This window comes from Platalea leucorodia (assembly GCF_965183815.1).
Source record: "Platalea leucorodia genome assembly, chromosome: 22".
Classification (NCBI taxonomy): Eukaryota; Metazoa; Chordata; class Aves; order Pelecaniformes; family Threskiornithidae; genus Platalea; species Platalea leucorodia.
The window spans coordinates 6,805,289-6,827,212 of record NC_138844.1 but is presented as its reverse complement, the minus strand read 5'-3'; the positions used below and the strand labels follow the sequence as shown (position 1 = coordinate 6,827,212).

At 68.1% G+C, this 21,924-nt stretch overlaps 1 protein-coding gene across 4 annotated transcripts; it reads left to right on the top strand.

Annotated features, from left to right (window-relative positions):
• The first annotated feature begins 3,728 nt into the window (after nucleotides 1-3,728).
• LOC309600054 (signal transducer and activator of transcription 5B) lies at nucleotides 3,729-21,910 on the top strand. 4 transcript variants are annotated; one of them, XM_082332099.1, is made up of 19 exons: nucleotides 3,729-3,846; nucleotides 16,064-16,201; nucleotides 16,333-16,489; nucleotides 16,572-16,661; nucleotides 16,867-17,041; nucleotides 17,117-17,247; nucleotides 17,323-17,474; nucleotides 17,557-17,712; nucleotides 17,813-17,992; nucleotides 18,163-18,250; nucleotides 18,423-18,545; nucleotides 18,695-18,787; nucleotides 18,928-19,134; nucleotides 19,568-19,662; nucleotides 19,733-19,863; nucleotides 20,564-20,719; nucleotides 20,963-21,014; nucleotides 21,421-21,528; nucleotides 21,597-21,910. In XM_082332099.1, exons 2-19 carry the CDS (start codon nucleotides 16,074-16,076, stop codon nucleotides 21,721-21,723), a joined length of 2,349 nt encoding a protein of 782 aa, XP_082188225.1. In that variant the 5' UTR covers nucleotides 3,729-3,846; nucleotides 16,064-16,073; the 3' UTR covers nucleotides 21,724-21,910. The 4 variants fall into 4 exon arrangements, with proteins under 4 accessions (XP_082188225.1, XP_082188222.1, XP_082188224.1 ...); XM_082332096.1 differs by having other exon boundaries at nucleotides 20,564-20,734; XM_082332098.1 differs by lacking the exon at nucleotides 3,729-3,846 and adding an exon at nucleotides 6,932-7,203 and having other exon boundaries at nucleotides 20,564-20,734.
• Nucleotides 21,911-21,924: the final 14 nt, after the last annotated feature.

Here is a 21,924-nt window from a genome sequence, read left to right as displayed (position 1 = left end):
AATTTCTTCCCCCTTTTTTTTCCCTTTCCTACCAAGAAGGGGAGGGAGAAGTCAGAGGGAAGGGGAGAGGGAACGGAGGATGTTTTGTGTACGTTTTCCAGCCCTCCCGAGTGTGAGTGGCCGTGCGGGTCTCTGGCACGGGGTGCACCGTATCCTCGGGACCCTCTGGAGCTGCCCGGATCCGCTGTGCCCATCTGGAAGCCCGGCAGCCGCAGACATTGCGTGTGACCTTGATTTTCTTGTCCGGAGCAGCCAGTGCCTGGATGACTGCGCCGATGGGTTATGTGGGCTGGGGATTGTGAAAGCCGTTTGTCTGCGTGATGCAACTCGCTGGAGCACGAGCGTCCCCAGCCAAGGCAGGGAGGGCAGGGAGTGCAGTCCTTTTGCCGATTTCCCCATTCCTTTCCTCTGTCTTAGTGGAAAAAGACGGCGTGGGAGATGCTGGCCCCACACTGGGTGCCTGTCCCCGGCTCGCCACAGTCCCAGCTCACCTCCCCGTGAGGTCTGGAGCGCCGCGGGAGCACTGGGAATGGCAGCCAGGACTCTCCTGGCAGCGGCTCAGCGGCATCGGCCCCGCATGTGCGAGATGCCTCCCGAGCGTACGAGCACAGGCGGCGAAACGTTTGATGGGAGCTGGGAGCTGCTCGGGCTGGAGCCACTTGTCCCCCTGGGCCGTCCCGTCCATCCCAGGCTGCTCTGGGCACGTAGCGAGTGCTGGCGAGGAGGAGGTGAGCCGAAAAGCACCGGTTTGTGGCTGGCATTTGCAGGGGAGCAGGTGCTGGGGTGGTGCCTGCCTGGCCCACAGGTATTTGTCTCTTGGGCACGTGGAGCCGGGCCAGGCGGTGAGACGCTGGAGCTGGAGGAGGGCTCTTTGGGGGTGTCAGGCTGGGCAGCAGGGCCCGAAGGCCACGGCGCCCCGGGCAGGCTGTGGCTTTGCCAGCTGGACAAGGGTCCCTGGGCATCCTGCCGTGTTCCTGCTGCGGCCCCAGTTTTGGGGGCTCACAGCGCTGTGCCCTGGGCTCGCTTCCCCGCCAGCCAGCTCCCACGGCTGCATGCTCCTGAAGGAAAGAGGAGGGCTTTAATACAAAAGCAACAGATAAAAAAAACAGAGGTGAGAACGTGGGACCGTGCTCTTACATAATTGCGGAGCGATTTGCAATTGCCGGCGCATTAACTGTCCCGAGAACGATCCTGTCCCAGCACCGGCACTCGAGGAAGGAGCGCCGAGCCCGTCTCTCCCGGCTCCCCCGGGCTGGCGCTGGGTGCTGACCAGCCCTGCCAGGGATCACCCACGTTTCTCCCAGGCCAGAGCGGGACGGCACCGTGCACCCGCTGAATTTCCCTCCAGAGTTTTTTCAGGCCGCAGAAGACTAACTGGTAACGAAAGTGAAAGCCCAGGAGATCCCATGCGGCTGGCGAGAGCGCTCAAGCAGAAAGGAGCACACTCAGTATTGCTTCCTGCCCGGCCACCTCTCCCTGTCACCGTGCGGCAGACGCCGGCTGCCCAGGGTGCCCCGTCAGCCGGGGTCCCCCATCGCCCTGGGGTGCCCCGTCGCCCTGGGGTGCCAGTGCTGCCTGGGAGGTGTTCGGTGTGGGCAGGCAGCACCTTGGGCTTCTTTTCTCATGGCTGCTGCCACCTTTCCCTGTTTGGGGGACACCAGAGGTGCAGGCAGCGCCTTGATTCTCCTTACAGCTCGCGGGGGATGCGGCAGCTCAGGAGAGGGAGGTGCACTGGTGCCCGTTCCCCTGCCTCTGCTCCCAGCAACCTCGCCCCGTTGGTGCACGAGGCTGCGGCAGCGCTGGGGACCCAGCCACGGTGCAGACCCCGGCCTCACGGCGTCAGCCCAGGGCCTGCAGTGGGAGAGGGCACCCGTATCCGAACCGGGGAGCTGAGCTGGTTTACATGGAGGGCCCAGTGCAGTCACTGGCCAGAGTGAGCAGGAGGCACCGCCGCAGCCACGTGTGCAGCCGCCCGGTGCCACAGCGGCGAGGGAAGAGGACGTCGGGGTCCGGGGAACCCCGATCAGGCGTGTGCAGGGAGCCCAGGTCTGGCACAGCAGGTGCTTGGCCAGAGCCGATAAACCCCACGGACCTGGCGACGCCAGGCTGGTGCTCCCGTCCTGCCTCCGTCCTCAGCTGCGGCACCACCCGAATCCGGCCAGAGCCAGCGGCCCGGTGCTGCACCCCGCTGTGGATGTACCTGCTCGAGCGGCTGCCGCGCTGTGCGGCACTTGCAGGGATTAAGGAAACCTGACGGGACCCTGTCATCGGGAGGTGGCTCGTGGCTGCTACGCTCATCCCTGCCGGTCTCGCCTTTTGGATGACTCCTGTCCCCGGAGGCTCCTCGCCCCGGGAGCTCCCCGGGCTGGCGGAGTCCCGCTTTCCCCAGCCTTGGATGGTGCCTCCCGCTGCACCTCTGAGCTGGCCGGCACCACCGGCACCGCAGTGCAGGAGCCTTTCCCGGCGAGCCCAGCCTGAGCCACTGGAGCAGAGAGGTTCAGGGTGAGCGGGAGGCAGCTGAGGCCTGCAGAGAGCATGGCACAAAGAAACCTTTAAGAAATATTAATAGGTGCAATGGGCAGCGTTCGCACCTTTGCCGCAGGCCGGCGGCCGGCGGGGATGTGCTGCAGAGGGGCCAGCCGGCACGCGGCGCGGTGGGCGGGCGGCTGGGGTGGCCGCGGGGCTGCGGGCGAAGAGCCCGTCCCGTGGGCAGGGATGGTGACGAGGGGGAAACGGCCACAGACCCAGGGGACCGGGGAGGACGTGGGAGAAAGGAGAGGCGCAACGGGGATCCCGTGGCGGCTCCCGGCCGTGCCTGGTGCCGGGGACCTGATCCCGGTGCTGCGGTGGGCTCCCCCTCAGTGGGATCCCCCAGGTGCGAGGGCTCCGTGCTGGTGCCAGTGCCCAGTGTTGGCTCCTGCTGCCACCAATGCCTGGTACCGGTTTGGGCACCCCCGTGCCCAGCAGCACCAACGCCCGGTGCTGCTTTGGGCTTCCCCAGTAGCTGGTGCCAAACTCCGGTGCCGGTTTGTGCCCCACCGTAGCCGGTGCTGAAGCTTGCCACTGCTCTGGGCTGTGCCCACACCCTGTTCCTGGTGCTGGTGCCCGTTCCCGGTGCTGGTGCCCAGTTCCTGGTGCCTGGTTCCCAGTGCTGGTGCCCGGTTCCCGGTGCCGGTGCCCGGTGGCCCGTTCCCAGTGCCGGTGCCCAGTTCCCGGTGTCGGTGCCCAGTGGCCCGTTCCCGGTGCCCGGTGCCGGTGCCCTGTTCCCAGTGCTGGTGCCCCGTTCCCGGTGCCGGTGCCCGGTGGCCTGTTCCCGGTGCCGGTGCTCGGTGCCGGTGCCCTGTTCCCGGTGCCAGTGCCCAGTTCCCGGTGCCAGTGCACGGTGCCGGTGCCCCACTCCCGGTGCCGGTGCCCTGTTCCCGGTGCCGGTGCCCGGTGGCCCGCTCCCGGTGCCCCACTCCCGGTGCCGGTGCCCTGTTCCTGGTGCTGGTGCCCCGTTCCCGGTGCCCGTGCCCGGTGCCCTGTTCCCGGTGCCCTGTTCCCGGTGCCAGTGCCCAGTTCCCGGTGCCGGTGCCCGGTGCCGGTGCCCTGTTCCTGGTGCCGGTGCCCTGTTCCCGGTGCCGGTGCCCGGTGCCGGTGCCCGGTGCCCGGTGCGGCGGGGGGGGGGCGGGGGGCGGTGCCGCGGGGGGGCGGTGCCGCGCGGGCCGGGCCGGGCCGGGCGGCGGCGGCGGGGGACGGCGCAGGCGGCGGCGGCGGCGGCGGTGGCCGGAGGGGGCAGAGCGGCGGCGGAGCCGAGCGCCGAGAGCCGCCGGAGCAGCGGAGCCGCAGCCGCCGCCGCGGCCGCAGGTAGGGGCGGGCGCGGGGCCGCCATGGCCGCCGGGCCGGGGCCGGGGCCGGGGCCGGTTTCGCTTTCCGCGGCCGTAGGCGGGCGGCGGGGCCGGGGGCACCGGCGGCGGGGGCGGCCGGGGCGCGGGGCTCCTCGGGCCGCGCCTCCCCCGCGCTCCGCTCCCCTCCCGCCGCCCGCCGGCGATCGCCGCGGGTTTCGTAACGGCGGGGCCGCGGCCTCGCTGCGGCGGAGGGGCCGCGCAGGTGCGGGCAGGGCCGCGGGCGGCGAGCGGGGCCGCTGCCGGGGGGCGGGCGGCGGGGCCGGGGCCGGGGCGGGGGCGCTCCTCGCCCGGCGGAGCGGGGCCGGTTCCCGCCGCAGCCCCGGGCCGGGCCCTGCCCGAGCGGCGGCCGCGCCGAAAGCGGGGCTGCGCGGCCCGGCGCGGGGGGGCGGCCCCGGTCCCGGCCCCGGCCCCGGCCCCGGGCGGCGGGGGGGGTCCCGCCGCCGGCAGCGCACCGGGTCGGGACGGCGCGGCGGGAGCGGGGGTCCCGCTCGCCGGCTCCGTGCCGCTGGGCTGAGTCGCAGGCGGATGGAAGACGTTCCTGCGTGCGAGGCGGGAGCGGTGACACCCCGGGGGACTGCAGCGCCCGGTGGCCTTTCACCCAGCTCCTGCGCCGGCCGGGGCGCGTGGCCGGGTGACCGGAGCGGCGGCCACCTGTCCGGCGGGATACGGGAGCTGTCAGGGCTCCGTGCCCAGCCGGCCGCCAGGCTCGCTCCAGGCCGCGCTCCCGGCTGCTCCTCGCCATGGCGTCAAGTGGCTCTGGGTCTCCAGCGCCCAGGTCGCAGCGGCACCGGGGCGCGGGCACTGGCGCTGCCGAGGGCTCCCCGGTGCTGCCTCCACCTGAGCTGCTGACCGCGGTAACACCTCCGATGTCAGCTGCGGCACGGAGCTGGGGCCGGCGTCTCACGTGAGCTCGTGGTGAGGCTCGGCGGGAGTCCGCACGCCCCGCCACGCTCGGGGGGGCCCCATGGCACAGGACGGGGGACAGGCAGTGACAATAAGCGATTTGATTGCAGTGGTTGGGGTGCACGGCTGAGGGGCGCGGGGCACGGCGCTGCCGTGGCGGGACCGCAGTGCAGGGCCGCGTGGCTCGCCCATGGCAGGGCCGTGGCACACGAAGTCGCCTTGTTGCGGCAAGATGTTCCTGGCCCTGGGCTGGCTCACCCCGCCGGCTGCCTGTGGCCAGGCCCGCGTCCCCGGTGGCACTCACGGCTGCAGCCGGAGCTGCGCAAGCCCCGGCAGCTGGCGTGTGTGGAGGCAGTTGACGCGTGCGCTGTGGGGTGGTCTGGGAGCCTGTCCGCCCCCATGGGCACCAGGGAACCAGCCCTGCGCTGTGGGAGCTTTGTTCCTCCTCGTCCCCATGCCCTGACTTCGGGAGGAAGGCTCTGTGCCTGTCGCGGGGAGCGCAGCCCTGCGCTGGCACGGGCGAGCTGGCTGCCGTTGCGGTGCTCTCTCGGTGGCGATTTTGAGCCGAGGTTTGCCATAGCGCTTCGATGTGTTTGCACCGGTACAGCGATCCTGCGCCGGAGGGAGATTTGCTTGGGGCTCTGCCCCGTCCGCGTGGCTCCGGTGGGAGGGAGGCGTTGGGGGTGTCGGGGTCAGCTGCCTGCGGGCTGCCGCAGCAAGCCCTGGGTGCTCCCGAAGCCGTCGGGATCGCAGCCCGACCTGACGTGGCTCCCAGGTCCCTGAGGTGCTGGACGCGAGAATGGAGACGGTCTCCTTGGGTTTTATAACTGTCCCTGGAGAGCAGGGCTTGTCCCGCGGCCGGGGAGGGCCGTGCTGCGCCGCACGTGCAGCCACGTGGAGGGGGGGCTCTGGCGCAGGTTGAGAGGTGCCAACAGCTCGTGCCCGGGGACACGGGAGAGCCGGGCTGGAACGGGGCGTGACGGGCGGCTGTCGCCCACTTTGCATTTCGTGGTGCTTTGACAGTGCCCTCCCTTGGGGAGGGTGTGCCCCCCGGCAGTTGTCACTAGAGCCACCTCGATGGCTTTGGTGCGCCCGCCTTGTCCCGAGGCTGATGCTTCGGGGCAGGACGAGGGATGCTGGCACCCACGCCGGGGACAGGGAGCTGCAGCCAGGGATGCTCTGCACAGGGCTGCGTGGAGCCTCTGGAGGGACCTTCCCCTCTCGCTGCAGGGGAAGTGCTGACTCCAGAGCGGCTGTGAGGTCTTTGCTGTGGGGTTTCCCATCTCTGTCTCGAGTGATAGCAAAACCCAGATACTCTGCTTGCGAAAAATCCCTGCTCCTTGTACTCCTGCACGGCGTGGGTGGTGGGGCGGCGAGTAGTGACTGTGCTGTGCTGAGTACAGTAAAGTGGCTCTGTCAGCTGGGAAATGACTTTCTGGTTTGCAAGGAATTACTGTAAGCTGGGCTGCGCTCAACAGGCTTCACGGCAGCCCCGGGGAGCCGGCGGGACCCCGGGCGCAGCAGGACAGCGCGGGGGTCGAGCAGGACCTCCCTCCCATCAGCATCGCCTGGGCGCCTGCGCCGGGGGCTGCGGTCCCTCTGCCCAGCGGGGCTGCAGCGGCTGCCGGCTTCCCACCGCGCAGCCGTGGGTGCTGCCCTCGCAGCGGTCTCCATGTTACGGGGCCGAATGCACCGTGGTGGTGCCTGCCGCGGGGGAGCCCCGAGGGCTGCGTGTGCTGGGGGACGGAGGCAGGGGCTCACCGGTCCCCACCTCGCCGGGGCGGGTCAGGGGTCGGCTCCATGGCGGCGCAGGCTGCTCCGGCCCGGGAGGCTGTGCCGGCTGCTGGCTCTGGGGCTCCAGCATGCTCCGGGAGAAGTAGCCTCGACAGCTGTAATGTTTCTGTGGCATGCCTTTCCTTTCATGGGGTGTCTATTTTGCAACCCCCAAGTGTTTTGATCCCAGGAGGAAGGGGGCGGGGGTGTTTACCCTGGCACCGCATGGCCGGTGCAGGATCCAAGCGGCGCTGGGCATGCCTGAATTTTACATGCAGCAACAGTTCTAGCAACATCTGCTGGCTGATAAAAGGTAGGCTGCCATGAACCGCTTCTCCTGCCGCGTTGGGAAACGTCGAGGGGGAGGCACACATGCGAACACGGCTTCCTGGCCGATAGGGCTGAGCTGACTTGCTGATAAAGCAGAATCCACCCATCTAGCTGCACCAGAGGGGCCGGGAGCGCTGGCTGCTCGCAGGCGGGCACGCTTTGTGCCCTGCATTTCCTCTTGTGCCAGCTCCTGCTTTCCGCCGAGCCAGGGAGCGATGTGCTGCTGGGCAGCTTCTCGCCGGGCCCGGGCGGCCGCGGCGGTATAGCCAAACCGTAACATGGTCACAACTCGCTCCCTGTTCAGTCACTGGTGAGTTTTGCAATCTCCATTTTCGCTGCAACTTCATGTCTTCCTGTTGTTGTGAGATGTGAATGCTGGTTTATAGCACAGCTCTGCTGGGAAGGGAATTGGGGAAAAGGTTGGCTGGTGCTGGGGCAGAGCTCGAAGAGCCGGTGTGGCATCAGCATGGCCCCGGCCGCCGAGCGGCTGAGTGCTGGGTGCGTGCTCTGTCTGGCTCTTTGTCCCTCTCACTCGATGGCTGCCGGCAAAGCTTCTAGCAGAGAAAGAGGCAGCTCTCGCTGACGGTGTGTCTGAGACCCTTGCACTGGCTAAAACAGCTGTAAAATGGTCTCTGTCCTGTTTGGTGGTGTTAACACGCGTCCCTGGCGCTTTCAGGCTGCGGTGCCGGGTGGCACAGCCGCCCTGGCCCGGCACGCTCCCTTTACAACCCCATCGGTCACCTCAGCCTTTGGAAGCGCTGGGGTGGGGAGCTCGCGGTGCATCCCGGAGGCTGGGGCTCTGCACCGCCCTGGCACCGTCAGTGGCTGCCGCCGCTCCTGGGGCTGCGCAGCGTGTCCCGGGGCGAGGCAAGCCGAAACCCAGCTCTCCCACCTGGACGTGTTTGTGTGCGCTGGGGATGAGCGCCGGGGTTAACCCTGGCCAGGTTTGACTGTGAGGTTTACCTATTCTGAATGAGATTTTTGTTGCAGAAACCACTGGTGTTTTGGTTTTTTATTCCCATTCTGACCAGTCCCCCCTCCTGCCAGCGTCCCTGGGTGTCTGTGTGCCCCCTCTTCTGAAGGCAAGGCTTTACCCTCCCTCGCACTGTGCTGCTGACACGGTGTGAGGCCATCTCCCGGTGCTGCTGTGACTGCTGGGGCACCAACCCCGGTACCCGGCTGCGAACGGCCCAGAGGGGCAGAGCGTGGTGCAGGGGCTGCTCGGGGGGACCTGCCTGTCCTGCACCTCGACTCCTTTTAGTCCCTGCCAGCACCGGGCTTGGGCCCTGCCTGCCCGCTGCAGCGGGAGGCTGTGATGCCCGGGAACAGTTTTCCTGTTGACGAGACACATCGCTGGGCTGTCAGCCCGCACCGGCAGGAGCCCGGTGCTGTGCCGCAGCGTGCTGCCTGAGCCTGCCCTGGCTGGGACGTCTGCGAGGGCTGGCGAGCGTTTTCCCAGGCACCATGCAGGCTCCGCACCAGCCGCTGTTGGCGGCGGGCGCAGAGCAGCACCCAGTGTCCGCCGTTGCCCAAGCATCCTCGTGCGCAGCTGGGTGCTTGCAGCCCGCATTCAGTGTTTGCTCCCGAAGGTGAGGGTGCGAGGGTTTGCCTGCCCAACTGCGGCTGCGCGGCGGGTCCTGCACGTACCCTGCGCTGTCTCACAGCGTGGTTGGTGCCCCTGCCCCGGGCAGGGTGGTCGGGCAGGGCAGCGGGTGCCCTCGGGTGCTGGCGTCCCTCTGCCTGTCCCTGCTCACCTGCCGTGCCCCCCAGGTGCCCGTGCCATGCCGTGCAGGCTGGGCTGGTCCTGCGGGACGGCTGTGCCAGCGGTGGGGGAGGCTCCTGCGCCATCTCCCTGCCCCGCAGAAAGCACGAGTGCGGCGTTGGCTGGAGGGGCATGGATGCATCCAGAACGGTGCAGCCAGTGCCTGCGTCTCTCCCGGCCCACCTGGGTCCTGCTCTGCAAATCCAGCCTGGCCAGCGACTGGATTAGTGCGATTGTGTGCGCTCACTGGAGCGTGGCAGATAAAATGAAATTGTGTCTCCAGACCCCAATCGGGACTAATTCAATGCTGAAATGAGCTTAATCCTCAGGTCCTTCTGACCAGCCCGTCCCTCCTGGGCTGGTGCTGGTCTGAGCAGGGATTAGCAGCGAGCCCGGGGCTGTGCTGGAGGCGGCCTCCATGCCGGAGGCTGGCGCAGGACCCGTGGGACCCTGGGGCATCTGCGGGGTCCCTGGGAGGTGGCTGCTCTGCTCGGCTGCTTTGTTGGAAGGGGCAGCACAAGGATGAGCTGGCTGGCGGGGGATGCAGAGGCTTCTCCCTTGTCCCAGATCTGCCTGGCCCGTTCCTAAGCCTGAAGCTGCCGCCCCGTCCTTGGAGGGGTCTCTGGGATCCTGTCACCTCCCTGCCCTTCCCCAGGGCTGATGCCTGTTCCCTCCTGGGATGGAGGACAGGGACTGGAGCTGGACCCTCCCCGCTGGGCTGGAGCGGGCGCAAGCCGGCGTGCGAGTACCCAGGGGCTGCACCTCCCATGGGCAAGTGCTTCACCCTCAGCACGGCGTTACAGGGGGTTGGGGTGCCTCGTTATTATTGTGGAGGAAAAATAACTTTCATCGAGTGCCGTGGCACGGGGCGGCTGCACATCCCCTCCCGGGCGAGGGCCGGCGCCTGCCCAGAGCAGGGATGCTATGGTGGGCAGTGGCTCCGCACCCACCCCGGGATTCCCCCACCGAGCCCAGGGGAAGCCCCGGGACCCTGAGACGTTGGAGCCGGCAGCTCCCTGCCGCATCAGCCCCGCAGCCAGTTAATTCCGCTGCTTGGCCCCAGGGAGCCGGGAGTAATTAAAGCTCTGCCCAGGCCTCTCTAATCCTGTCTGTGGGTTTACGGTGGGGGTAGCACTGGCGCTGGCGGGGATTGGGCTCCCTGCAGCGGATGTCCCGCAGGATCCACACTGGACTCGTGCCCGTGGGGGCTGGGTGGGCACTCGGTTCTGCCGGCGTGGCTGTGCAGTGTGTCCAGCCCGCCGGGACCTGGCTTCTGCTCTGGCACTGGCTGCCTGCATCTGTCAGGGTGGGCAGGCTGCCCCCGGCCCCCCAGCACCCAGACAGGCCCCCGGTGTTCCTGAGCAGCTGCAGCCTCCAGCCCAGCCTGCGTGGGGTCCGGCACAGCCGGCTCATTGTGCCGGGGCCGGGCGGGTGGTCCTGGGTGCCGGGTGCCCCGTACGGCGGGGCAGGCTCGCCTCGCCGGGGTGACCCCAAGGGACGGGGCTGGGGCTTGTCCTCCTGCGTGCGCTGCGGCGAGCTCGGCCGGGGGGGTGGCAGCGTAGCCATGGCTCCCCTGCTCTGCCATGGGGACCCAGGTCCTGCCGGTGCCGGTCCTGCTCCGTGCTCAGCATTTGAGGGAATCCCACCAGTGCCAGGACAGCGCCTGTATCTGGCCACAGCTGCACTGGGGCGACCCTCGGTGCACCAGGGTGGCTTTCTCTCTAGGTCCCAGCCCCTGGATTTGAGGGATTTTGCTGGGATTTCATTGGGTATTTTGGTGGTTTTGGTTTGACGCAGGTTTCTGGGTCTCTGTGGTTGGAAGGGAAAATCTGAAGAGGGGAGAAAACCCGTTCCCAAGGGCGGCAAATGCCAGTGGGCAGGTACAGCCCCAGGCCCGTGGCGTGAGCCGAGCTGCAGACAGCCCCCAGCTCTGAGTCCCCCCGGCGCTTGTGCGGCAGCACCGGTCCCCGGCTGGGGCGTCTCCACCTGCCTGTGGGGCCGGTTTCTCCCTGGGCAGCGTCGGGCTGCATGTGGGGTTTCCTTGTTCCTGTAACGGTGCGAGTTCTCCATTTTTGGCTCCCAAAGCTGCCGGGAAGCCTGGCTGGTCCTGGCACTGCCAGTCTGGGCTCTGCCCGCCGGCTGCGGGGCCCATCGCCCCTGCCCTTGGGGGGCCACGTTGTGTTTGCAGAGCCGGCCATGCCTCTTCCGTGAGCCCCGCGGCTCCCCGCCCCGCTCACCCAGCCCCGGCAGTTTCCAGCGTGGGCCGGGGGCTCTGGCGGGCTGGGGCGGTTGGCTGCCGCCGCGGTGAAGCCGTCGGCTGCTGCCACTCTTCTGCAGGAGACAAACAAAAGCCATCAAAGCACCGGGCTTCTAGAAGGAGCTCGACTCCCGCGCCAGGCGGGTGCTGCCGCCTCCCAGCTGAAAGCTGGAAACCACAGGCAGGCGGTGAAACAGGCAAGCTGCCCTGTTCCCAGCCGCGGCCCTCCGCGCCGGCTCCACCGTGCCCTGGCACCCACCAGCCCCGGCCGGCAGCTCTGAGTGGGGCCAGGGGTCTGGGGGCTGCTCACCGGCACCCCGGTGTTCCTGGTGCAGGCTCTGCCCCTGTGCTGTGTGCCGGGGGGGTGTGAGCGGAGCCGGGGGGTGCAGGTGAGTCCGTCCCATCTCCCCCCGTGCTGAGCTCCTGCATCCCTGGGGTCCCATCCCTGGCTGCCGGCTGCCCATGGGGGCTCAGGGGGGCTCAGCCCCACCGATCCATGGCGGGCAGAGGCTGTGCCCGGCTCCGGCACAGGGGAGGAGTGTGAGGCCGAGCGTGGAGCAGGTGCTGGCCCCAGTCCATCGGCGGGCACCACGCACGCAGCAGCAGCGGAGGGAGCTGCTGGCAGCTCGGGGCTGGCTGCCCTGCGCAGGCAGCTGACATTTTGGAAGGAAATAGCTGCTCTCTGCTCCTTCCTGTAGCTCACAGCCTGCGAAACGGCCGCCCCGGGAGCCCGGCTGTGCCGGCAGCGCCTGCCTGGAGCCGCGGCCGGGCTGCCCCGGGGCCGGGACGCCGGAGTGGTGCGTGGGGCAGAGTGGTGCCTGACCCCGGGTGAGTGTGGCCGTGGGACGGGGTGCCCCGTGGATGATCCGGGAACCGCGCCGAGCCCGAGGGCTCTGCTGGCCCCACCAAACACATGCATGGGGGAGCCCCCAGCTGGGACGGCCCTGGGGCTGCGGGGTCCCTCGGGTGGGTGCGGAGCCCCCCGCCCCCCCCGGCTGCGGGGCAGGACGTGGTGTGCAGCGGCGCTCGCTGCCTGCAGCGGGCAGGCCCACATGCGAGGGCAAGGGGGGCCGAGCTGGGGGAGCCCTCGGCAGGGGTCCAGCTGAGTGGGGCCGTCGGGCTGCCCAGGGGCTCCAGCGGGTCCCCTGGGGTGAGCTGGTGCGGGCAGCGGGGTGAGCCAGTGTGGGCGGGGGGTAGGTGTCTGTGCCAGGGGAACCGGAGCCCTTCTGTGTGCCGAGCGGCTGCTGTTGGCTGCCAGCACCGCCATTCCCGGGGCCTGGCTGGGGGCCAGATCCTGCCCCAGAGGAAGCTTCTGTGGCGCTGCCCTTCTTGGGGGACGCAGGACCCCCTCCCACCGGGGCTGCCGGGGGGCAGGAGCAGCGCTGGCTGGGGCAGGACCAGAGCCCCCTGGCAGCACCATCTGCGAGGCGTGCAGGGTCCGGCCCTGCGGCCGCAAGCGAGGCTGGCTCTGACCTGGAAGCGATCGTGGCCTCCCGGAGGTGCCGAGAAACCACGTGTCCATGTGTTTACTGCGGCGGGAGGAGGCAGCCGCGGCGGGCGCAGGGCTGCTGCCTGTGCTGGGGGGAAGCGCTGTGCCCCTGCCCAGGGGAGGACACCGCTCCGGAGACCCCCGGGCCAGGAGAGTGCCGGGCAAAGGGCAGTGCGGGAGCCGCCGCGGCAGAGGGGCTGTGCGGGGCAGGCATGTGGGAGCAAGGGGGTTACGGCCAGAGCCCGTTGCCGTGGCCCCTCCGGGGCATTGCCTGGCTCTTGGCCCCTGCCCGGCCCCGCAGGGCACGGGACTGGGAAGGGGCTGCAGTCAGGGGCTGTGCCGGCACCAGGGCAGGGGCGTTCTGCCTGCAGGGAGGTCCCCACGGTGGCTGTGCGCTGCGAGCATCCTGCGGCTGCTTGCAGCAAGCATCCTGTGAGCATCCGCGGCGCTGGTCCCTGGGCGGGTGCTGCCCATGTTTGGGCTTTGCCGTGCCCGCGGCACGTGGGAAGGTGCCGCCGGCGGCCTCGCCCCATGAGGCATTTCCCTCCTTTTGTCTGCCCGCGGACACGCGCTGGCTTTCCCACAGCTCGTGCCCTGGCGCTGGTGCCAGCCTGCTGCCGCGGCTGGGAGATGCCACCACTCCTGCCCCCAGGGCTGTGGCTGTGGCCTGTCCTCGGTGTGGTCACTTTGGGTCCCCTGGCCACAGCAGTGCTGCCAGCCTCCTCCTGCCCATCTTCTCCTCTGCCTCTGGCCCTCTGAGAGCCCCTTTTGGGTGGGTTTCACCCGTTTCGTGGTCGGTTTGGTGGTGCCTCCCCATTGGCAGCGGGGAGCGGGGCTGTCGAATGCGGAAGCAAGGACAACCAGTGTCTCCCTTTCCTCTGCGCCTCCCCTGCCTGCACTGTCCTTGCAGGGCTGGGGTCCCTCTCCATGGCACTTGTCCTGTGGCCGGGAAACTGCCGCGTGCGCTGCTTCGCAGGCGATAAGTGCCCGGTGAGCGCGTTGCTGTGGCTTGTTGAGTTGCTGCTGGTTAACCGAGCTGCAGTAATGGGTGGGTTTTAGCTCGCTGCCAGCAAGTAAATGCAAAGTAGCTTAAACCACTGCAATTATCTGTCTCTTGCAGTTGTTTGCGTGTGCATGTGGCTGGTGGCCGCAGCACGGCTGACCCGTGGCAATGCGTGACGCTGCAGCAGCACTGCCCGTTCCTGCCGGGGTGCGGGAGCTGCGGCGAGCGCTGTGGCTGGTGGGCTGGGGATGGTGCCGGAGGTGGGCAAACGCCAGTGGGCTGGAGCGGGCCCTGGCCACCCAGCCCTGGAGAGGTTTCCTGAGTCAGGTGCCTGCGGGGCCAGGGTGATGCACCGGCAGGGGACTGCGAGGAGGGAGCCGGTCCCTGGCCATGGGGGTGAAACCGTCCCAAGGCTCCAAGGAGGTCCCAGCGAGTGCGCAGCCAGCGGTGCCACCGAGGAGCATGGTGCTGGGCATGGACCAAGCCAGGGCTGCCTGGAAAGGCCGGTGGCTCCAGCTGTGGCTCTGGCTCTGGCTGTGCAGCGGGACCGTGCTGCTGTACCTCTTGCCGAAGCGGAGCCGTTGCCCCAGCCTTGCTGGGTCTCGTGGCTGGAAAGCCTCATTTGCTCGTGGCAGGTGGCACTGGTGACTTGTGCCGGGGCACTCGGGGCGCCCTGCGGCTCTCGGAGAGGTTTGGTTTGTCAGTCCGCAGGTGAGACATGGGAGACAAAAATGAGGTGCTTGGAGAAATGCCTGCTGCTGCATCGGTGATGCCCATGGAGGTTGTGTCCAAGCCAGGCATGAGTGGGTTTTTTGGTGCGTGCTTATCCGCTGTGGTGGTGCGGCCCCGGGGACAGCCCTGCCTCGCGTCAGGGCACGTGCCGGATGAACCGTGCCTCCGTCGGCTGCTGCACGGTCCCCTTGTAAAGGCTGATGTGATGCTGGCTCGCTTTTCGCCAGGCGCCCTGGCAGTGATGCTTGTGCTCCTGCTCCCAGGCTGGCGCCGGCCGAGCGCGGTGTCTGCCGGCTCACCGCAGCAGCAGCCTGAGACTCGTTGCTTAACAACACGCTGGAGTGGAATAGGAAGTGTTTTGTCACGGCGAGATGGGAACAGATCACCATTTTCTCAATAGGCAGGGCAGCGTTTGTTTGCTCTGTGTCCGTGCGGACGTCCCTGCTGCTCTGGGAACGTTGGCTGTTTGTGGCCCGGTGGCACCGGCACGGCCATGGCTGCTCTCCTTGGCTCTGCCGGGGCAGCGGTTCTCACCGATGCCCCTTATCAAGCGTCCGCAATTTCTAACTGCCAGTGCGCGTCCTGCCGTCGGCCATCCCGCCTTCCCTTCCCCTCCTCGCCTGCGTTTTTATGCCTCCCCAGGCCCCTCCTTGCCAGCAGAATTTCCAACTCGTGATTTCTGTGAATGTGGAAACATTCCTCCCTTTTTATAGGGGAAAAATTCATTTTTAGCCAGCTCTCGGTTATTGTTCCTCTTCCTGCGCAGGGGGCGGGTATGCAGGGCTCGGGCTCCGGCCGCGGCTGCTCCGCTTGGACCTGCTGCCGCCGTTGCCCCCCGGTGTGCTGCCCGGCATGCGCCCCTGCCCGCGGGATGGCACCGGCTGCTTTTGGAGCCCCGCGGGCCACCGAGGCTGAGCAAAGTGATTCAGGGAGGGAGGGAGGCACAGCCCCCGCCGGCGCGGTCCCCGGTTCCCTCTGCTTGTCACCGGCGGGTGCGGTAACCGGGAGGTGTCCTGGCCACCCAGCCTTGGGACGCAGCCCGAGGCCTCACGCCCCTGCCCAGCACCTCCACATAACACTAAATCCCAGCTGGTTTGGGTATGAGTGTGTGTAAATGCTGTTTATTGCTGCATCCTTGGCTCGGAGGGGCCGCGAGCCCCCCAGGCCCCCCCTCATTGCTCACCATCGCGTCACCCTGATTCGACCGCCAGGTTGTTCTTTCCAGGCCCCACCGAGCCGCAGATATAACTGCGGCAGGGGACGCTCTGGCTTTTTATAGGTGCCCTCCCTGGCCGTCCTTTCTTCCTGCGTGAGCTGCGGCTGCCCTGCGTGAGCCGGGGTGCCAGAGCCGCGTGGTGGGTGGGATCTGGCAGCGCTCCTGCGCAGAGCCAGAGCCGCCCCAAAACTTTCTTTGAGAAGCTCCATATGTCTTGACCGGGGACCCGCCGGGGGCTGCGGTGCTGCGTGGGCCCTCGGGGCCGGGACCGCTCCTGCCTGTCCACCTGCCGGCACTGCCAGGGTGTGGGCAGGAGCCAGGGCGAGTGCGGGGGGGGGCCTCCGCTCTGCATCACCCTGGATTTCTCGCCAGCCCTCCCCCTGGCCCCGTTTCCTCATTTATGTGGCCAGTGATGGCTGCGATCCCACGGCGCAGCAAGGGGAAATGATTACCATGTGGAGAGGCAGCGCAGAGGCACACTCATGGCCTTGGATCCTCCCAGGGCGCTTCCTAGAAAAGAGGGGGTGACTCAGAGCTGGGGTCCCCTGTCCCCACACATCCCTTCCTTCGGCAGCCGGAAGCGGCTCTGGCAGCACCGGAGAACCCGGAGGCTCCTGCAAAGGGCTTTCAGGGATGGCCAGGGCTGGACCCCGACCCGTGGCGCAGCACCCGGCCTGGCCGTGGTGGCGTGACAAGCCCGTCTCCCCGCAGGTGGTGAGCCATGGCGGTGTGGATCCAGGCGCAGCAGCTCCAGGGCGAAGCCCTGCGGCAGATGCAGGCGCTCTACGGGCAGCACTTTCCCATCGAGGTGCGGCACTACCTGTCGCAGTGGATTGAGAGCCAGGCATGGTAGGTCAGCGGGGTCCCCGTCCCCATCGGGGATGCTGGCCTGGGGTGCCGGCGGGTGCCCCCCTCTGCCGGGGAGCCCCTGCGCAGGGCCGGGGCTGCCCTGATGCCACCCCTCTGCTCTGCGCGTGCAGGGACTCCATCGACCTCGACAACCCCCAGGAGAACGTGAAGGCGACGCAGCTGCTGGAGGGGCTGATCCAGGAGCTGCAGAAGAAGGCAGACCACCAGGTGGGCGAAGACGGCTTCCTGCTGAAGATCAAGCTGGGGCACTACGCCACGCAGCTGCAGGTGAGTGGGGGGCCATGGGCGGGGGCTGCGGGGCCGGGGCGTCCCTGCCCCGTGCCTGGCTCAGGCTGTGCTCTCCCTGCAGAACACGTACGACCGGTGCCCCATGGAGCTGGTGCGCTGCATCCGGCACATCCTCTACCACGAGCAGCGGCTGGTGCGGGAGGCAAACAACGTGAGTGGGGACCACGGGGCGTCTGCGTCGTGGGGGGGTGAGGGAACGGGTCCCACGGGATGAGGGGATGCTCGGGGTCTCCAGCACGGGGGTCGTGGGAGCAGCCCTGAGGCAGGGGGTGCTCTGGGTCCCCGCTGCCCCCAGCACCCAGGGGGATGGGGAGGGTCCCCCTTGCCATGCTGAGCGCTCGCCGTGCCCTGTGCAGAGCCCCTCGCCAGCTGGCTCCCTGGTGGACGCCATGTCCCAGAAGCACCTGCAGATCAACCAGACCTTCGAGGAGCTGCGGCTCATCACGCAGGACTCGGAGAACGAGCTCAAAAAGCTGCAGCAGACGCAGGAGTACTTCATCATCCAGTACCAGGAGAACATGCGCCTCCAAGGTGGGTGGGGGACTGGAGGGTGACAGGGTTGGGGTGCTGGCGGTGCCGGCCCTAACGCCATGCTCCGTCCCCCAGCCCAGTTCTCCCAGCTCTCCCAGCTGGGCCCCCAGGAGCGCCTGTCGCGGGAGACAACGCTGCAGCAGAAGAAGGCATCACTGGAGGCCTGGCTGCACCGGGAAGCCCAGACACTACAGCAGTACCGCGTGGTGAGTGCCACCACCCTGGCCCCGTGCCAGCTCTGCCGCCGTCCCCACACCCCATAACGCCGTCCTGCCTCGCAGGACCTGGCTGAGAAGCACCAGAAGACGCTGCAGCTGCTGCGCAAACAGCAAACGACCATCCTGGATGATGAACTGATCCAGTGGAAGCGTCGGCAGCAGCTGGCGGGGAATGGGGGCCCCCCCGAGGGCACCCTGGATGTGCTGCAGACCTGGTGGGTGCCGGTGCCAGCCATGCCCGGCGGGGTGGGACGGGGTGCTGAGCCCCAGCGCAGTGCTGAGCCCCACTCCCCCCAGGTGCGAGAAGCTGTCGGAGATCATCTGGCAGAACCGGCAGCAGATCCGCCGGGCTGAGCACTTGTGCCAGCAGCTGCCGATCCCGGGCCCGGTGGAGGAGATGCTGTCGGAGCTGAACAGCACCATCACTGACATCATCTCTGCCCTGGTGACCAGGTAGAGGTGGGGGCCCGGCTCGGCTGAGGCAGCCGGCAGGGTGGGGGGGCCGGGTTGGGGCTGCTCTGCCTGCCTGCCCCTGATCCCCGTGCCCCCCCAGCACCTTCATCATCGAGAAGCAGCCCCCCCAGGTGCTGAAGACGCAGACCAAGTTCGCAGCCACCGTGCGGCTCCTGGTGGGGGGGAAGCTGAACGTGCACATGAACCCCCCCCAGGTGAAGGCCACCATCATCAGCGAGCAGCAAGCCAAGGCCCTGCTGAAGAACGAGAGCACCCGCAAGTAATGCCCGGGGGGCTGGGGGTGTGCAGCGGGGGGACAGGCTGCTGCGGGCGGCTGGGGCTGCCGAGGCAGTGGGGAGCAGGACCTGGAGCTGGGGGCGTGGGAGGGCTGCACCTCACGCAGGCTCCCGGTCCTGCTGGTCCCCCTGACCCCGTGCCTTCCCGCGGCAGTGAGAGCAGCGGGGAGATCCTCAACAACTGCTGCGTGATGGAGTATCACCAGGCCACGGGGACGCTCAGCGCCCACTTCCGCAACATGGTGAGCGCCGCCGGCTCCCCCCTCCCGATGCTCGCGCCACCCTCCTGTCCCCTCGTGTCCCTCTGCGTTCACCCCTTGTGTCCCCATCTGTGTTGCATCCCCCCTGTGTTCACCCCCGTGTCCCCCCGTGTCCCCATCTGTCCCGCCGTGCTCACCGCCCGTGTCCCTGCAGTCCCTGAAGCGGATCAAGCGCTCGGATCGCCGTGGGGCTGAGTCGGTGACAGAGGAGAAGTTCACCATCCTCTTCGAGTCACAGTTCAGTGTTGGTGGCAACGAGCTGGTCTTCCAAGTGAAGGTAAAGCCACCAGCCGCGTCCCCTCTGCAGGGCCTGGGCAAGCCGTGGGCACCGTGCCCACAGGTGTGGGGCTGGGCTGGGGCCGTGGGGTGCCCATGGGCGATGCTCCCACAGTGCCCCACAGCCCATCCTGGTCTTTCTCCCCACAGACGCTGTCCCTGCCCGTGGTGGTGATCGTGCACGGGAGTCAGGACAACAACGCCACAGCCACTGTGCTCTGGGACAACGCCTTCGCCGAGCCCGTGAGTGCCAGCGCCACGGCGGGGCAGGACAGGCCCCGTCCGCCCCGGGGGGCTGCGGGAGTTGGGCTCAGTCTCCCAGCGGGGACGTGCCAGGAGGTGGCAGGCAGAGCTCGGTGCTGACCCTGCTCTGTGCCCCCCAGGGCCGCGTGCCCTTTGCCGTGCCCGACAAGGTGCAGTGGCCGCAGCTCTGCGAGGCGCTCAACATGAAGTTCAAGGCGGAGGTGCAGAGCAGCCGCGGGCTGACCAAGGAGAACTTGGTGTTCCTGGCCCAGAAGCTCTTCAACAGCACCAGCTCCCACCTGGAGGACTACAGCAGCACCACAGTGTCCTGGTCCCAGTTCAACCGGGTGAGTGGGCTGGGCTCTGTGCTGGGAGAGCCCCGGGGTCCCGCCGTGCTCTGGGACAGGGGCTTTGCTAGGCCTGTGGTACCAGTGCTCGTGCCGGGGGGGCTGGATGGGGCACGTCCCTCCCAAGGAGCCGTTTCTTGCTGGAGTGGTGCAAAACCGAGACGGCTGTCGGCTGCAGCGAGGTGGGAGGTGTTGCCTTCCTCGCCTGGAGGGACACGGGGTGCTGTAGGGCCCGCAGACGGGGTCCGCATCCTCGGGGAGGCATTGCTGGTGCTCCCCCTGGGCTGTGCCGCCTGCACCTGGTTTGGCAGCACCGGAGGCCGTCCCGTGGTCCAGGTCCCCGGGTCTCCGCTGCTGCACTGAACGCTCGTGCTGTTTAACAGCAGCTATGAGGCTGGAGCCAGGAGTTCTCATTTTCTGGGGGTTTCAACAGGAAAACCTGCCCGGGAGGAATTACACCTTCTGGCAGTGGTTTGACGGGGTCATGGAGGTGCTGAAGAAGCATCTGAAGCCGCACTGGAACGATGGGTAAGAGCCGCCCTGCCCCGTGCTGCCCGGCGCCCTGCCCACCCGGCCCTGACGCCCCTGCTCTGCCTAGGGCCATCCTGGGCTTCGTCAACAAGCAGCAGGCTCACGACCTGCTCATCAACAAGCCTGACGGGACCTTCCTGCTGCGGTTCAGCGACTCGGAGATCGGCGGCATCACCATCGCGTGGAAGTTTGACTCCTGTGAGTGCGCGCTGGGAGCTGGCAGCCCCCGGCCCCGCTGTCCCTGGCCCCCGCCTGGGACTTGCCCATCTCATGCCCATGCGGCTGGTGCTGCTCCTCCGGCACCTCCTGTCTTGGCTGGGCACCGGCACCGCCGTGGCTGGGCGCGTGGGAGCCTTCCTCGGGAAAGGGGCTAAACCGTCTGACCCAGCCACGGGGTCTTGCGTTTTATACAACTACAAGTAACAGCTCCGCGGTGCTTCCTGGTGCAGGGGGTTTGCACGGGCTGCCTGACCCCTGCAGCAAATCTGCTCGTTACTGTTCATCATGAGAGCATCCTTTGGAGGCTCGCGTGGCTGAGGAGCACCGTGAAGCCCCGCGGAGCCCCCCACGGCTGGGGGGACCCGTTCCCTGTGTGCCCCGACGAGGACAGGCCTGCCTCCAGTTCACTGTGCCTCTTGGCTGACCCTGTTTTCCAGCGACCTGAGTTTTGTCCTTAAATGCTGCTGGGGGAGGGATGCAGTGTTCAGCGGTGGACTTGGCAGTGTTAGGTTAATGGTTGGACTTGATGGTCTTAAGGGTCTTTTCCAACCTTAACGATTCTATGATTCTATGATAAATGCCCTCTGATATTCAACGTGATCTCAGCCCGCAGCTGGAGCAGAGCCGGGAGCCGCCACCGGCTCTGGGCGTCACCGCGGTCCTCGCTCTTGTCTTGCAGCCGAGAGGATGTTCTGGAACCTGATGCCTTTCACCACGAGGGACTTCTCCATCCGCTCCCTGGCCGACCGCCTCGGGGACCTCAGTTACCTCATCTACGTGTTCCCTGACCGGCCCAAGGACGAGGTCTTCTCCAAGTACTACACGCCGGTTCTCTGTGAGTCCACGCCAGGTAGCGCTGCCCCTTCACCCCACGCGCGTCCCTCTCTGTCATGCATCCGACCGGGGTGGAGCCGGGGCTCACGGTACCCCTCCGCCCCGGGGCCGCCTCCAGCCCCGCGGGGGCTCTGCAGTTGGCCGTGCGTGAGCCCCCAGCCCCGCCACAGGCTTGCGGCACAGGCTGGCACAGGCTGGCTAAGGCCGCCAGCTCGGGGCCTTAGCGCTGCCTTCTTTCCTCTAGCCAAAGCCGTGGATGGATACGTGAAGCCACAGATCAAGCAAGTGGTGCCAGAGTAAGTGTGACCCTGAACGCAGGCCCTGGGCGGTCCCATGGGCTCGTCCCCGGTGAGTTGGCTGGGGCGGCCCACAGCCCAGGGTGCCTCTGCTCCCGGGCTCTGGCACCACCAACAGCCGCGTCGGCACCGGGGGCCGAGGAGCTCGGGCCCGTGGCTGAGGCAGGGCTGCGCGTTCGCCGCGAAGGCGGACGCCCGCCGTCACCCTGCTGCCACCCAGGGAGCTGGGGCTGGGGACCCTGCAGGCTGACGCGGTTTGTGGGTGTGGGGTTGGGGTCCCCTGCCGGCCCCCTGCCAGCCTCGGGGGAGGCCGGTCGGAGGCAGTGGGAATTCCTGGAGCACAACTTCACCCCAGGGGAGCCCGTCCCCTCCCACGCCAGCCCTCATGAGCCCCCCATCCCTGCAGGTTTGTCAGCGCATCAGGCGATTCTGCCCCCGGAGGGGCCACCTACATGGACCAGGCTCCCTCGCCCGCCGTTTGCTCCCAGACCCATTACAACATGTACACCCAGAAGTAGGTATCGCGTCCCCCGTCCCCGTCCCGCCGTGGCCGGTCCTCCCCTCACCCCTTGCCTCCCGCAGCCCCGATGCTGTACTGGACCCCGAGGGTGACTTTGACCTGGACGACACCATGGACGTGGCGAGGCACGTGGAGGAGCTGCTGCGGCGCCCCATGGACAGTCAGTGGATCCCCCACGCCCAGTCGTGACGGGCGGGCGCCCGGCCCCCCGCCCCCGGCCCCGGCGCTGCGGGGACTGTGCTGTGTTCGTGTCTCTGTGCCGGGGGGGCGGCGGGTGGGCCCTGCCCCGGAGATTTGCTCTGTGCTGCCCCGAAATGCAGGCTGGCGTCCAGCTCTTTGGTGTTTATGCCCTTGTATAAACGGCAGCGGATTTGTCGCATGGTTTTCCTG